The sequence below is a fragment of the Rhagoletis pomonella genome, unplaced genomic scaffold, assembly GCF_013731165.1.
Source record: "Rhagoletis pomonella isolate Grant_MI unplaced genomic scaffold, Rhpom_1.0 Rhpom_scaffold_00002, whole genome shotgun sequence".
Lineage (NCBI taxonomy): Eukaryota > Metazoa > Arthropoda > Insecta > Diptera > Tephritidae > Rhagoletis > Rhagoletis pomonella.
This window is the reverse complement of record NW_023458556.1, coordinates 49,540,648-49,552,809: the sequence shown is the minus strand read 5'-3', so window position 1 is coordinate 49,552,809 and position 12,162 is coordinate 49,540,648. Positions and strand designations below refer to the sequence as shown.

Here is a 12,162-nt window from a genome sequence, read left to right as displayed (position 1 = left end):
TTAAAGTTATAAGAAATGAAAATGAAAACGAAACATTTAAAATTATGCTAATATTAATAAAGAAAATTTATTAAAACAAATTTTATTCGGTTGTGGTTTACGAAATGTGAGTAACGAACTTGACTTGCATGGGAATGAAAGTAAAAAAAAAAAAAAATCATACCTTACTACGGGTATTTTTTAACTCGTCAGCTCGATAAGTCGCAAATCCCGATGATTCGTAATAAATTTTAGAATTTCTTTGCGATAACTTAATATAATTCAGATATTTTTCGACCGGTATCTATGGATTTTTTGTTCAAGTCATTCGTGTGCGTGAAGACGACTTAAAACTCTTTGTATTCTATATTTCATAACACGTATTTGACGAAAAAGGAACAAAAGTATAAATCGTTTTCAGCAATACTTTTTCGTTCTTTTTTTAATGCTTTATAAAATTCTTAGCAATTCAGATTCATGGTTTGCCTTTTCTCTGCTCCCAGAGAGTACTCTTTTAAAAAACCGACAAAGTGAGTGAGAACAAAACCCTGGCGAACGTTCCCAAAGTCGACGTTCAGACACGAAAACTTTTGTTGCGGAAACTCGAAACTTGTAGGGGAGAGAGCGACGAGGAAAGGGGACGGGTACCGAGTCGCCCGTACTCGGGGAAACACGCTTTGTGCTCTCGTTCGTCTGAGTAATTCAAGTTGGCGATTCACAGCTGACAACAACAATTGCGTACAAAAGAGTTTCTGTGTGTGAATGCAAAGGGCAACACCAAAAGAGAAATCGCCGATAATAAGAAACTCGAGTTTCCGTGTTTGAACGCAGACAAAGTGAACAAAAAGCAAACAATATGTGCGGGAAAATTTTTAAGAGAACAAAATGGAAACAAAACCCTCCGGAACGTTCTGGCCTGAATCAAAACGGTATCAAAAGTCTAAGAAACTTTCTCGCGAAGAACAGTTTGGAAACTAAAGTCTCAGCAACGTTCTGACAAAGAACGAAACGAGAAAAAATCTTCTCTGAACTATTCGTGAAGAATGGAAGCGAGAACAACATTTTTCTCATAGCGCCGCATTAGGGTGCGTTCAGAAATGCATCAAGCCAAAGCATCAGTTACTTTTATTTCTAAACTATAATTGGTGGAAAAGACCAATACGCGCAGGCATGGTTTAATAACGAATTGGAACTTATTTGTTTAAATAAGGTATATCCATCAATTACGGTTTAGAAATAAAAGATACTGATGCTTTGGCTTGATGCATTTACGTATATACGCCCCCCCATTCTTAACGTCAAGTTCTCAAAATTTTTGTTCTCGTTTGATTCTTAAGCAGAACTTTCCCCAGACTTAAATTAGGAAGATCTCTCCGAACCATCCGATGCCAAAACAAAATTTCAGATAGGACGGCTCACTCTACGACATAATTAACCACTGGTGCTGGAGAGAGCAGCAGAACTGAATCTCTCGTGTAATTTTTTTACAATGGACTGTACATTTGTTCTATTAAATTTGATATAGAAGCAAAGAAAATGGGCACCCTTTTTTCTTCATGCTCTGCTGCTTATGCTCAACTTGAAATCTATTGAAGTGCTATTGAAATTGCGCAAGAAAAAATTTTACTTCATTTGATTTGGTAGTAATGAGCACCGAATAGACAAAATAGTGTTCTTTGAACGCGCAATGTAGGAGATTCGCCCCAAATGTTCGGGTAGAACGTGATAATTTCGAATACGCTCATACGCCCGTCACTGTTGGCAGTTATAATTTCGAAAAAGTGGTGGAATTTGTTTATTTGGAAACCAACAGTACTTCTGCCAAGAAAGTTTCTCATAAAAACTGTTCTTCGTTCGAAGGCGACGTGAAACTGTAGATCCCTTCATTTGAGCGACAGCATCAAGACGCACCCCACAAATGGGAAGAGAAACTCGGCCATTTTTGTACTTTCCGACTGAGAAGAGAAAAAACATTTCCATTTCTTGCATGGTGAGTATTTCAGCTAATTTTTTACATAAAATATATGGTAAGTAGTATCCAACTGTGCCCATATGCATACATATTTTTATTTAACCTTTCTACTAACGATTTTTTATGCTTATTTATAACAAATGTATTTCCTAATAAAAACAAATGTATGCACAAACATACCAGAAGTAATCATCACTAAAAACACCAAAATTGATTATATACGCTCATTAGCAGCTATACATATTTCTACGATCACTTCCACCGATTACCGCCGCCGCCGCCCCTTCCTTTCGTAGTGGTCTGTGCATTCTGTGCTTGTTCTTCCTGGGCTGCTAATTCCTCATCTAACAGAAGTTCGAAATTGCCCAAAGCGTCAGCACTGGGTATTTTATTCCAGCGCACACTGCAACGAAAAAAAAAACAAAAGTTACCCGCACATGAAAGTCATTTGGAATAACTAGATTATAAGAAAAATAAAAAATAAAAAACAAGAATGCAATATCGCACTGCATTCGCCATAATCCGGTTCCACATCATGCGCTCAACCTGCATAGCAGTTTTCCAGAACATTTGGTTTGCAACCCTGCTTACACACAATTGCAGCTTTTTAAGAAAAATAAAGTGTATTTAATTGTTTGACTTACTCAGGTACACCGTCCGGCGGTAACACCACAGATAATATATTATCAATTAATTTGTATTTTAATATCCGATCAGTGACTGTTGTAGATGTGAGTGAAGGTGAGGCGTTCACTTCCACCAGCCACGGCTTCAAAGTGTTGTCTATAATTATATCGTAGCCATAACATTCGAAACAATGGCGATCGCTGGCCATTACCGGCGCTACAGCGCGCAATGAATGCACAATTAGCCAGGCGATGGAGCCGAAAAGGCGATCCGTCACCTCCTTGCCGCGTGTGCCCTCCAAATAGAGTGCCAAATTTTGCACCGACCATTTGCCGCCATGCAAGTTGTTGTATTCACCCTACAGAAAGGGAGAAATGAAATAATGCGAAGGAAGGAAGGAAGGTAAGTGTCGTCATGCAGTAATGGATGTCCTACTTACGCCATGTTTTTGTACGCTCACATTCGTCAAGTGCACATACATATTGTCCAGTTCGGTAACGCTTGTATCATATTTGACTGTGCAGAAGCGACAGAAACCTTGCTTGAAGAGATATGCCTTCAGTGGACGAAATGAGGTGACTAGCACATAGAGTCGGAGGTCGAATTTTTTACCACCAATGAGCAGCGGGTTGTCAATATATCTAAATGTAGGCGCATTATTATTAAAATTTTAATTCTGTTTATAGTTTAAAAATTTACTTCGAAATCACATAACTCTCCTTAGACAATTGCTGGTGGAATGGACCTTTCGCTTCACGCGACCAACGCTTTAATTTGGATAATTTATTTATGAGAAAAATGCCGGCACCCTGCGATTTGCCACACGGTTTCATAATCCAAGTGCTTTGCGGATTCTTACGATATTCCTCAACAAACATGTTATAATCTGAGCAAAAAAAAATATAGAAAAGGTGTAAATTGAAGGATCGTAAAAAGGGCTTATTAAGTATGTAAACATAATAACAATAATAGATTGGCGTTTACACATATTTTAGTGTTTAGTGTCCGATTTGTGGCGTGCGCCTTGATGTTGTCACACAAAGGGGAGGGACCTACAGTTTTACGCCGACTCCGAACGGCGATTGTATTTTGGTGAGAAGCTGTTTTCCTGGCAAAAATACACTTGGAGGTTTGCCATTGCCTGTCGAGAGGCGACCGCTGTTTAGAAAAAAACCTTTTTTCTACATTTTTTCGCAATGCTGCTTTAACCAGGGCTTGAACCCAGGTCCTGCGGAGTGGAAGCGCGCACTGCATACCACTACACCACAGCGGCCGCTGTATGTTAACAACAAGCAGCGAAAATAGAGTAAAACATATAAGTCGTGTTTTCATACTTTTCAGTAGAGAACTATCCAGCACCTTGCCAGTAATAAAATTCCGAGAGTAAGTCAACATCTGGTCTCCGTGGAATATATATGCCAGAAAGTATTAAAACCCAAAACCAGTAACAACTTGCAAGTTTTGTGAACAGCTGATTAATTTATTATTTTCCGAGGCAATTTCCCAATGAAAATGGCATTCCATACCCTACCATATTATACAGGGTGTCCTTAGCCACCCCCTCTTATATGAAGGGAAATATTTTTTTGGTTAAAAAATTCAAAAATTTTACTTCTATCCGGAAGTGGATAAAATTGACCGGAAATTCATTTTTTATTAGACATATGTACATGCTTTTACTACACATTCAGATTCTGAGGATAAAAATACATACTTTTTTCTGGAATGGACTACCGTTTAAAACAATGGACTTCCAGTCTGTTTAACTAATTTCCGGTCCAAACCGGAAGTCGGTAACACGATCAAAAGGTAGAGCAACCCTGACTTGGTTATTCATAGTTTTTCGATTTCCAATAAAAACATTAGTGGTATTCACCAAAGTGAGCTAGTGGCCTGGCAGTCTAGCAAACGAGCAGATCAGCTCAAGCAATTTGGTGACATTTGACCGGACATTTGGAAACTGGCCCTAATGTCCTCAATATCTGGTTATCACCAGTACATAATTATCGACGATTTCGACATCGTGTATATAACATATGATCGATAAACCAGTCGTCGTTTTTAACTGGAGCTTTTACCTCCGATTTGTGTTAATCAGACATTGAACAACCGGCCCTTAGTCTATTTTAACAAAATTTAAAGGAGAGGAAAAAAACTTCGTATGGCCAGTTTCTTCAAGTACAGTCATACGAATCAGAAAAATTGGATCTTTATTAAAAGATTTCGTATTTTGGCCTAATCGGTTTTTGTGTTCAATTACTGAAAGTGTAATGGTGATAAAACTATGAAAGTTGGTATTTATACCACTAAGAGTATTAGCAATTAGTGACGGGCAGGACAAGACATTTATCGCACTTAAAGGTACTTAGGTTCAAAACTTTTCAGCGTCCCCTTGTGAGAATGTATGTATTTGCATAGAAATGTTAAATGCAGATAAATTATTTAGATAATTATATTCACCTACCAGCCGGCAAAACAAATGTTATGGGAATAAAGTCCAGATACACATAACGCGGTGCACCCGCAGCAGTTGGCTCTGAACGTTCCGCCAGTGGGTTGCCCTCACGTTCGAGATCCTTGCGATAGCGTTTGATATTCTTCACCAATAAATCCTTGCGCGACAACTCATAATGATTAGGAAAATGATTAATCATTCTGTAAGTTTTTAATTTTTACTTCCTTTTTGCATTGATGTACATATGTATGTACATTAGACTGCATCACTCCCCATTAAAAAAAAAAAACACGGTACTATTTTTCCATTGGAATTAAAAAATCTATTATATTCTAAGACTTGCACCAAAATATTTGGGAGAAATATAAGGATTTACGTTAGCTCGACCGAATTGAAAATACCTCCAAAAATTTAATTTAATTCTCATATAAAAATTTAATGTTATCGTTATGGGATCACCTGTGAGGTAACATCTTAAATTAAAAAAATTATTTGGAAATTATCTTTCCTAAATCGGTATAGTTTTGGCCCAGTTCTCCAAGTTTTTCTTAAACCAATCCTTAAAAAAAAGTTAAAAATCAACATCAAAACTCGCATTATTACGATTCCGTTGAAAAGATTTTTAAATATTTTTATGCAGATTTTTTTAGCTTAAACTGTTTTGTCAACCGGGGGGATTTTTTTTTTTCTTTAAGAAACTTTATTTATTTATAAAAAACTCCATTATTGGAGGTATTTTCAAATCGGACACGTGAATCTTAATATTTTAGTGGACGTGGTCAAATATATCTAATAATCTTTGTAATCCCGACGGAAAAACCGCAACTTTTTTTTTGTGATACAGTCTGATGTACATACATACATATATATTTATTATTAACACGACAGAGATACTCACTGATTATCGTGCATGCGATAGCCGCTATCGACGCTGAAAATATTCCGACATGTCTGCACGCCTGCCCAATAGAAATGCCAATCATCGTCAGGGCTTACTTGCGTCCAACCGCGTTTCTCGAAATTATTCACCAAAACTGATTTGTCCAAATCTGTGCAAAAGCTCACACGCAGCCGTTCATGTGGTACCGCATTGCTATTTCTGTTGTGACGCCGTTTTTTCATTTTAAATTTTTTCCACATTTTCGAAATAAGGATACAAACATACAAAAACAAATTGTATTTTTTTTAGCCACTATTTCTTCGCTAGATCAGCATTGAGTACTATTCTTAAGGCAAAGGTATGCTGTGAATGCATAAACTAAACTCACCTGCCATACATTTATGTCTTTCGATTCGTCGATTCTATTTAAAAAGAAACCTTCACGAAATTATATTATAAAATCAATCGCTATTTGCCGGCGATTTATTTATTTGTTAATATCCTTATCAAAGTGGATTTCGGTGCAATCAAAGCAATTAAGGTCCGCCAATGCTCCGCTAAATGTTCTATTTACGGTCTATATTTTTTTATGCTTAACTGCTTTACATCAGTGTGTATGTGAATTTTTCGGTGCGCCAGCGGTTTATTGAACCAACATCAGCTCCTGTTGCTAATAATTTTGTGTTGCTAAGAATTTGTATCACTATTCACTAATGCGTGCATGTACTTAGTATATGTATGTATGTAACAATATTTCACTAAAAACATGCGCCTTAACTTGACTGCCTGAAAATAATTCGTTAAAAAATAATAAAAGAAAAACATGTTAGAAATAAATATCATTCAAATGAAATGGAACAACTTACGGGGATACCAAGGTGAATTGTTTCAAATAAGAGTGTTCGTATTGCGACCTGGCTATGGTTATTGTTTTCCGGCCAAAAGATGTTCGTGCTGAAATGGAGAATGTGCAACAGTCCAGTTCTGGTTATTACCCAGCCAACCAGCGGAGTCCGCAGGGGCCACAATTAGGACTCCCTGTGCGGTGCACTGATGCTCCTAGGGAGGTTCCGAAAAAAGACCCAGAGAAGCGTATCCGCCGTAAAAAAATTGCCCTCTCAATATAATAATAAAAGATAAGCGCTTACACAATATTTTAATGTTTGGCCGAGCTTCTCCGCCGATTTGTGGCGTGCGCCTTGATGTTGTCATAAAAAGGGAGGGACCTACAGTTTTACGCCGACTCCGAACGGCGATTGTATTTCTATGAGAAGCTATTTTTCATGGCAGAAATACACTCGGAAGTTTGCCATTGCCTGCCAAGGGGACCGCTCTTAGAATTTCTGTTGTCGGAAAACTGGCTCGAACCCAGGCCCTGCGGAATGTTGTCGCGCACTGCCAACCTCTACACGAGAGCGGTCCTTTCAATATACATATGTATATTGAAAAACTGTGCATTTAGAACTCCATAAATGAGTGATTTCGGGGTCCGAAAAAGCTCACTCCGATAATCTGCTAAGGCTTCGTGGGGACTCCACTAATCTCCTAAGATTTTGTGAAGCGGACTCCTTAAATCATCCGAAGATAACCCAGATGGAGAGTTTTGGGAGTGCTCGGATAATAGACCGAAAGAAAGCTTTACTGGTTTTCAAAATGCTCCTATTTTTTTTTTGTAATGAATACGTACATATTCGATTTGTTTTTGATCATTTCTTTCTATTCTCTGAGATATGAATCAAGAAGAAGATCTAAATCGTTGATGTAAGTTACACGATTTATGGAAGATTTCAAGACCTGCGCGTAGTCTCTGGATAAGAACCACAAAGTCGATGTCCTATTATAACGAGGTATAAATAGCAAATTAGCGATTGAAAAAGTGGTCCGGCAGCTAACATTAAGGCGCGAAAGTGAGCAGTTAAAAGTAGCCTGCAAGCATCTCATGTGCGCTAATTACCGCGGTATCAGCTTATTGAATGTCGCATATAAGGTCTTATCGCGACAATTGGGTGATAGGCTGAAGCCCACCATCGACGAACTGACATTCCCATTTCGGTGTAGCCATACACCAAATCTTGGAAAAATCCCGCGAGAAAAAGATTTTCGCAAATCATTGTCTTTTTGAATTCAAAGTCGCTTTAGACAGCGCAAAAAGGAGCTGGCTATATGTTGCGATTGCTGAAATTGGTATCCACGAGAAACTAATACGTCTTTGTAAAACACCCGCTCCGACAGCGTTGGGAAAGACCTGTCCGAGCCGTTCGTTACTAAAATAGACTTAAGACATCGCAACTGCCTATCATACCTTCCAAGTTTGATATGGAAGCAAAGCGCGTGGGCCTGAAGGTGAACGAAGACAAAACGACACTGTTGACAGTAATAATTTTGAAAAGGTAGAGAACTTCGTATGTTAAGGAACTATCATTAATATCGATCATGGTGACAGCCTCCCTCGTCGTACGAAAAACTACACTCTACATATTTCACCTTTAATGCCCGTGATGGTGTGTGGCTCAGAAACATGGCCAACGCCAACATCCGATGAGGCGACCATTGAATTTTTCGAGGGAAAGATTTTGTGGAAGATTTACGGCGAGTACCGCAGACGATGAAACGATGATCTGTTTGAGATTTACAATGACATGAACAGAGCACACTGGGTTAAAATACAAGGACTTCGCTGGCACGGTCTTGTCGAAAGGATGGACACAGTAAGCCTTGAAAGTATTTAACGCGGTACCCGCTGGTAGTAGGAGAGGAGGAGCATACTCTGCGTTAGAAAACTAGGTTTGGAAGGACTTGGCTTCACTTGGAATTTCCAATTGGCGTCATTTGGCACAGAAGAGACTGGCGTGCTTTATTGGACACTGTTTAAATCACTTACTGCGCCAACCAAGAAATAGAAGCGAAATAACAGATTCCTTTATTCTACTTGTTAGTTTACAATTCACTTTTTGAATCAAATGATTCAGTTGGATAAATTAAATTTTATAAAAGTAATCAATTCCTTATCAAATAAATAAAAAGCTTTTTTTGCGTTTTCACCTTTCTGAAGCTTTTGCACTTTACACCAAATTAAAGTGAAAGTTTTGTGAAAAACACTGCTGCCTTTATTCGCTCATTCAGTTCTATTCAGTGATCGCGTATGAAAATACACAACGCGGAAAATCATTCTAAATATAGAATCCAATAAAAATAAACACTTTCTACATTTGCATATCCAACCAAGTAGATACTTATTAACCAACAATAAAGGCTAACAGTGATTTCTATTCCCTATTAACAAAACATTTAAAGTGTTTTCTCTATAAACGAAGTTGTAAAATGGATTTACTTTTCCTAAGCAAGCGAATTTTCCTGGGCACCGAACGGGAATTCCTCAACGGTGGCATTATTGTCGACACGGAGGGCATCATACGTAAGATTTTGCGCACTGCGCAAGAGGTGAATACCTATGTATACAACACGGAATCGGAAGCGGTGAGCAAAAAAGAGAAAAATAAAGCATTTTGCCGGTTAGCAGGCGGTTGTTGGAGAGCATCTTTAAAAATATGCGCTATTTGTTTGGGTTTGTCGTAGGTCTATGATTTTGGCGATAAAGTGCTTATGCCGGGTCTGATAGACGCCAATGTGAATATCAGCGAGCCGGGGCGTAAGGATTGGGAGGGATTTATGGCGGCAACAAAAGCAGCAGCTGCCGGCGGTTTCACCACGATCATCGATAGACCTACGTACGTGCATACTTTTCGACAGCTGTGCTACAAATTTTGTTGATAAACTAACTTTTCGTTTTAGTAACACCATACCGCCCACCACCAGTGTGACGGCGCTAAAAACGAAAACTGGTGTGGCGCGTGGAAAGCTTTACGTGGATGTCGGATTTTGGGGTGGCCTAGTACCTGAGAATGTCAAAGAAGCTGATCCGTTGCTGGGCGCTGGCGTTATCGGACTGCAGTGCACACTTTCGCCTACACCGGCACCAGTTGGAGATGCTTTTCCCGCCATAAATCGTAAAGATCTTGAAGATGTAATCGATAAGCTGGAAGATGGCACAGTTATAGCTGTAAGAATGTGAACATAGAATTTGATATGCTTTCGTTTCTATGAGACCGAAAGGTGTTAGGAAACCAATACAATTACAGTTAGTAAAGTTTTGTGAAAAAATATCCCCGAAACGAAAGCATATCGCTCTTAAATGAGTAATGAAGAATGTAGAATTAACCACTTCTTAATGTATACAGTTTAGTGCCGAGTTGCCTCTAAAGAATGCTATAGAGCCCAATGAGGAAGAACCCAAAAAATATGAGTCCTTCTTGCGCACACGTCCCGAAGAAATGGAAGTAAATGCCGTGCAACTGATCAGTCAATTGGCCACGGCAAATAAGGGGTAGATATTTACGCTTGTTGAAATTTACAACAAAAAAGTCATAAGATACATTCGTTTTTTTGATGTTCCAGCAAACATATGCATATCATGAACATAAGCTCCGCCGAAGTGTTGCCCATTGTGGCGCAATGCAAACGCGCCGGCGCAAATCTGACTGCTGAAACTTGCCCCCATTACCTTGCATTGTCTTCAGAGCAAATCGAAGATTGCCATACCGAGTTCAAAGCCCAGCCTCCGATACGCGTCAAGTCAAATCAGCCCCGGTTATGGGACGCTCTGAAAGCTGGTTGCTTGGATATTATTGCCTCAAATCATTCGCCAGCGACGCCGGGAGTGAAGTGTTTGAATTACGGACGTGCGCGTGGAAACTTTTTGAATGCTTGGCCTGGCGTCTCGTCGTTGCAACTGGGTAAGTTTCACGGTCTTATTAGGATTCTCGTAGTCGACTCAATTGTGCGTTGAAAAATTTAATTTTAGACCCTAACACCTTATGTATATGGCGTACTGCTAAGTGGGTCTTTGCCTGAGTATTTACACAAGAACTAACAGCGCTGTAAGCACCATTATAATACGGTTTCTCTGCGACCTATGATAGTATCGATTTTCGCGATTTTTTAGTTTCTCCAAACCACCTAGACTTTTCGCTGAATCTACCTATGTTAGTAATGTAGTTTTTAGAAATTTCCTTTCGGCGAGCCAGTGATGCGCTCTCGCGAGAGTTAATTTTAGACGTTTCCCTACTTTCGTTGAGATTAGTGCTATCGTTGAAAGTTGCTGCATGCTCAGCAAGTCACCTATGTCCCGTGATCGTGTCTGTTGACTATATTTTCTCTTTACCTCCATCAGAAGTCTTCCGCCCTTCATTCGTTATCAGATGTTTTGATCCTAGCTAATTTATGAGTCCCCTCGTTACTGTGTACGTTAGTAAGATACTATCGATTTGGTCATCAAGATTATCATACACCTACAATCACTTACTTTTTAGATTTTCCCGTGGGTGATGAGACAATGTACATATGTATGTATGCTTTTTGTACTCCTTCAAAATAGTTTATCTTCATTATATATCCCACAGGCCCTCTCGATGCCCAGCACTTTCATTTGGAAGATGCAAGCAAAACTAAGTGGTACAAACGACAGCGAGACATCCATCATCTCAGGGTCTACGCCTGCATCCACATTACAGTTCATTTTGCACTCGCCCGTATAGATGGCAGCAGAGTTTCCCTCGATTATCCTGGGCTCGAATCATAACATACGTTCACGGATCGAAAACCATACGAAAAAAAATACGTGATACGTCAGTCATATAAGCTGAATGGGATAAAGAGTATGTTCATGTATGCCATAATCCGAAAAATGTGTTTTTACTTGACGAATAGTACGATATCGTATCTGACGATTCGAGACCTGCCTCGAAATCAACACCTCCTCAAAGGAAACTTCGCCTGCAAGTTTTTCTTGAATTATAGCTTAGGAAGAAGTTTTTTGTTTACAAGAGACAGTCAGTGTGGAACTTTAACCGATCTAAACCTTCTTCTGTCTAAGTACCAATCACCTCGCTATTGTCGTTAGGGATTTAGTCGGGAGGTGATTTAAGCGCGGAGCTCTATGCTTGTAACTTGGAGCAGTCCTCCATTTTTTTTGTAATAAGATGCGTTTGTACCCACACGCCATAATCGCGTTCGCTTACGCTCTCGACTGACCTTCTGGTTTATTTCTACAATTGCCGTATTTACTGGATTCCAAGCATTTTTTGAGCCCAACGTGATATCAACTTGGTTGTTTTGTTGCAGCTGGTCATCAGTAAACGATGCTATTCTTCTTCTTCTTCTTATTTGGCGCTGTAACCGCCTAAGCGATTT

At 39.2% G+C, this 12,162-nt stretch overlaps 2 protein-coding genes across 2 annotated transcripts; one reads left to right on the top strand and one right to left on the bottom strand.

The window, feature by feature from the left end:
• Positions 1-2,108: 2,108 nt before the first annotated feature.
• LOC118733773 (probable tubulin polyglutamylase TTLL1) lies at positions 2,109-6,173 on the bottom strand. The gene is made up of 6 exons (XM_036463327.1): positions 5,932-6,173; positions 5,043-5,233; positions 3,278-3,464; positions 3,018-3,219; positions 2,596-2,936; positions 2,109-2,354 (listed from the first exon to the last, which is right to left on the bottom strand). The coding sequence occupies exons 1-6, from the start codon at positions 6,171-6,173 to the stop codon at positions 2,204-2,206; spliced, it is 1,314 nt and encodes a 437-aa protein (XP_036319220.1). The 3' UTR covers positions 2,109-2,203.
• Positions 6,174-8,528: 2,355 nt separating this feature from the next.
• Positions 8,529-10,853, top strand: LOC118733774 (allantoinase, mitochondrial-like). Its single transcript, XM_036463328.1, has 5 exons — positions 8,529-9,390; positions 9,490-9,641; positions 9,706-9,973; positions 10,152-10,297; positions 10,369-10,853. The coding sequence occupies exons 1-5, from the start codon at positions 9,235-9,237 to the stop codon at positions 10,757-10,759; spliced, it is 1,113 nt and encodes a 370-aa protein (XP_036319221.1). The 5' UTR covers positions 8,529-9,234; the 3' UTR covers positions 10,760-10,853.
• Positions 10,854-12,162: the final 1,309 nt, after the last annotated feature.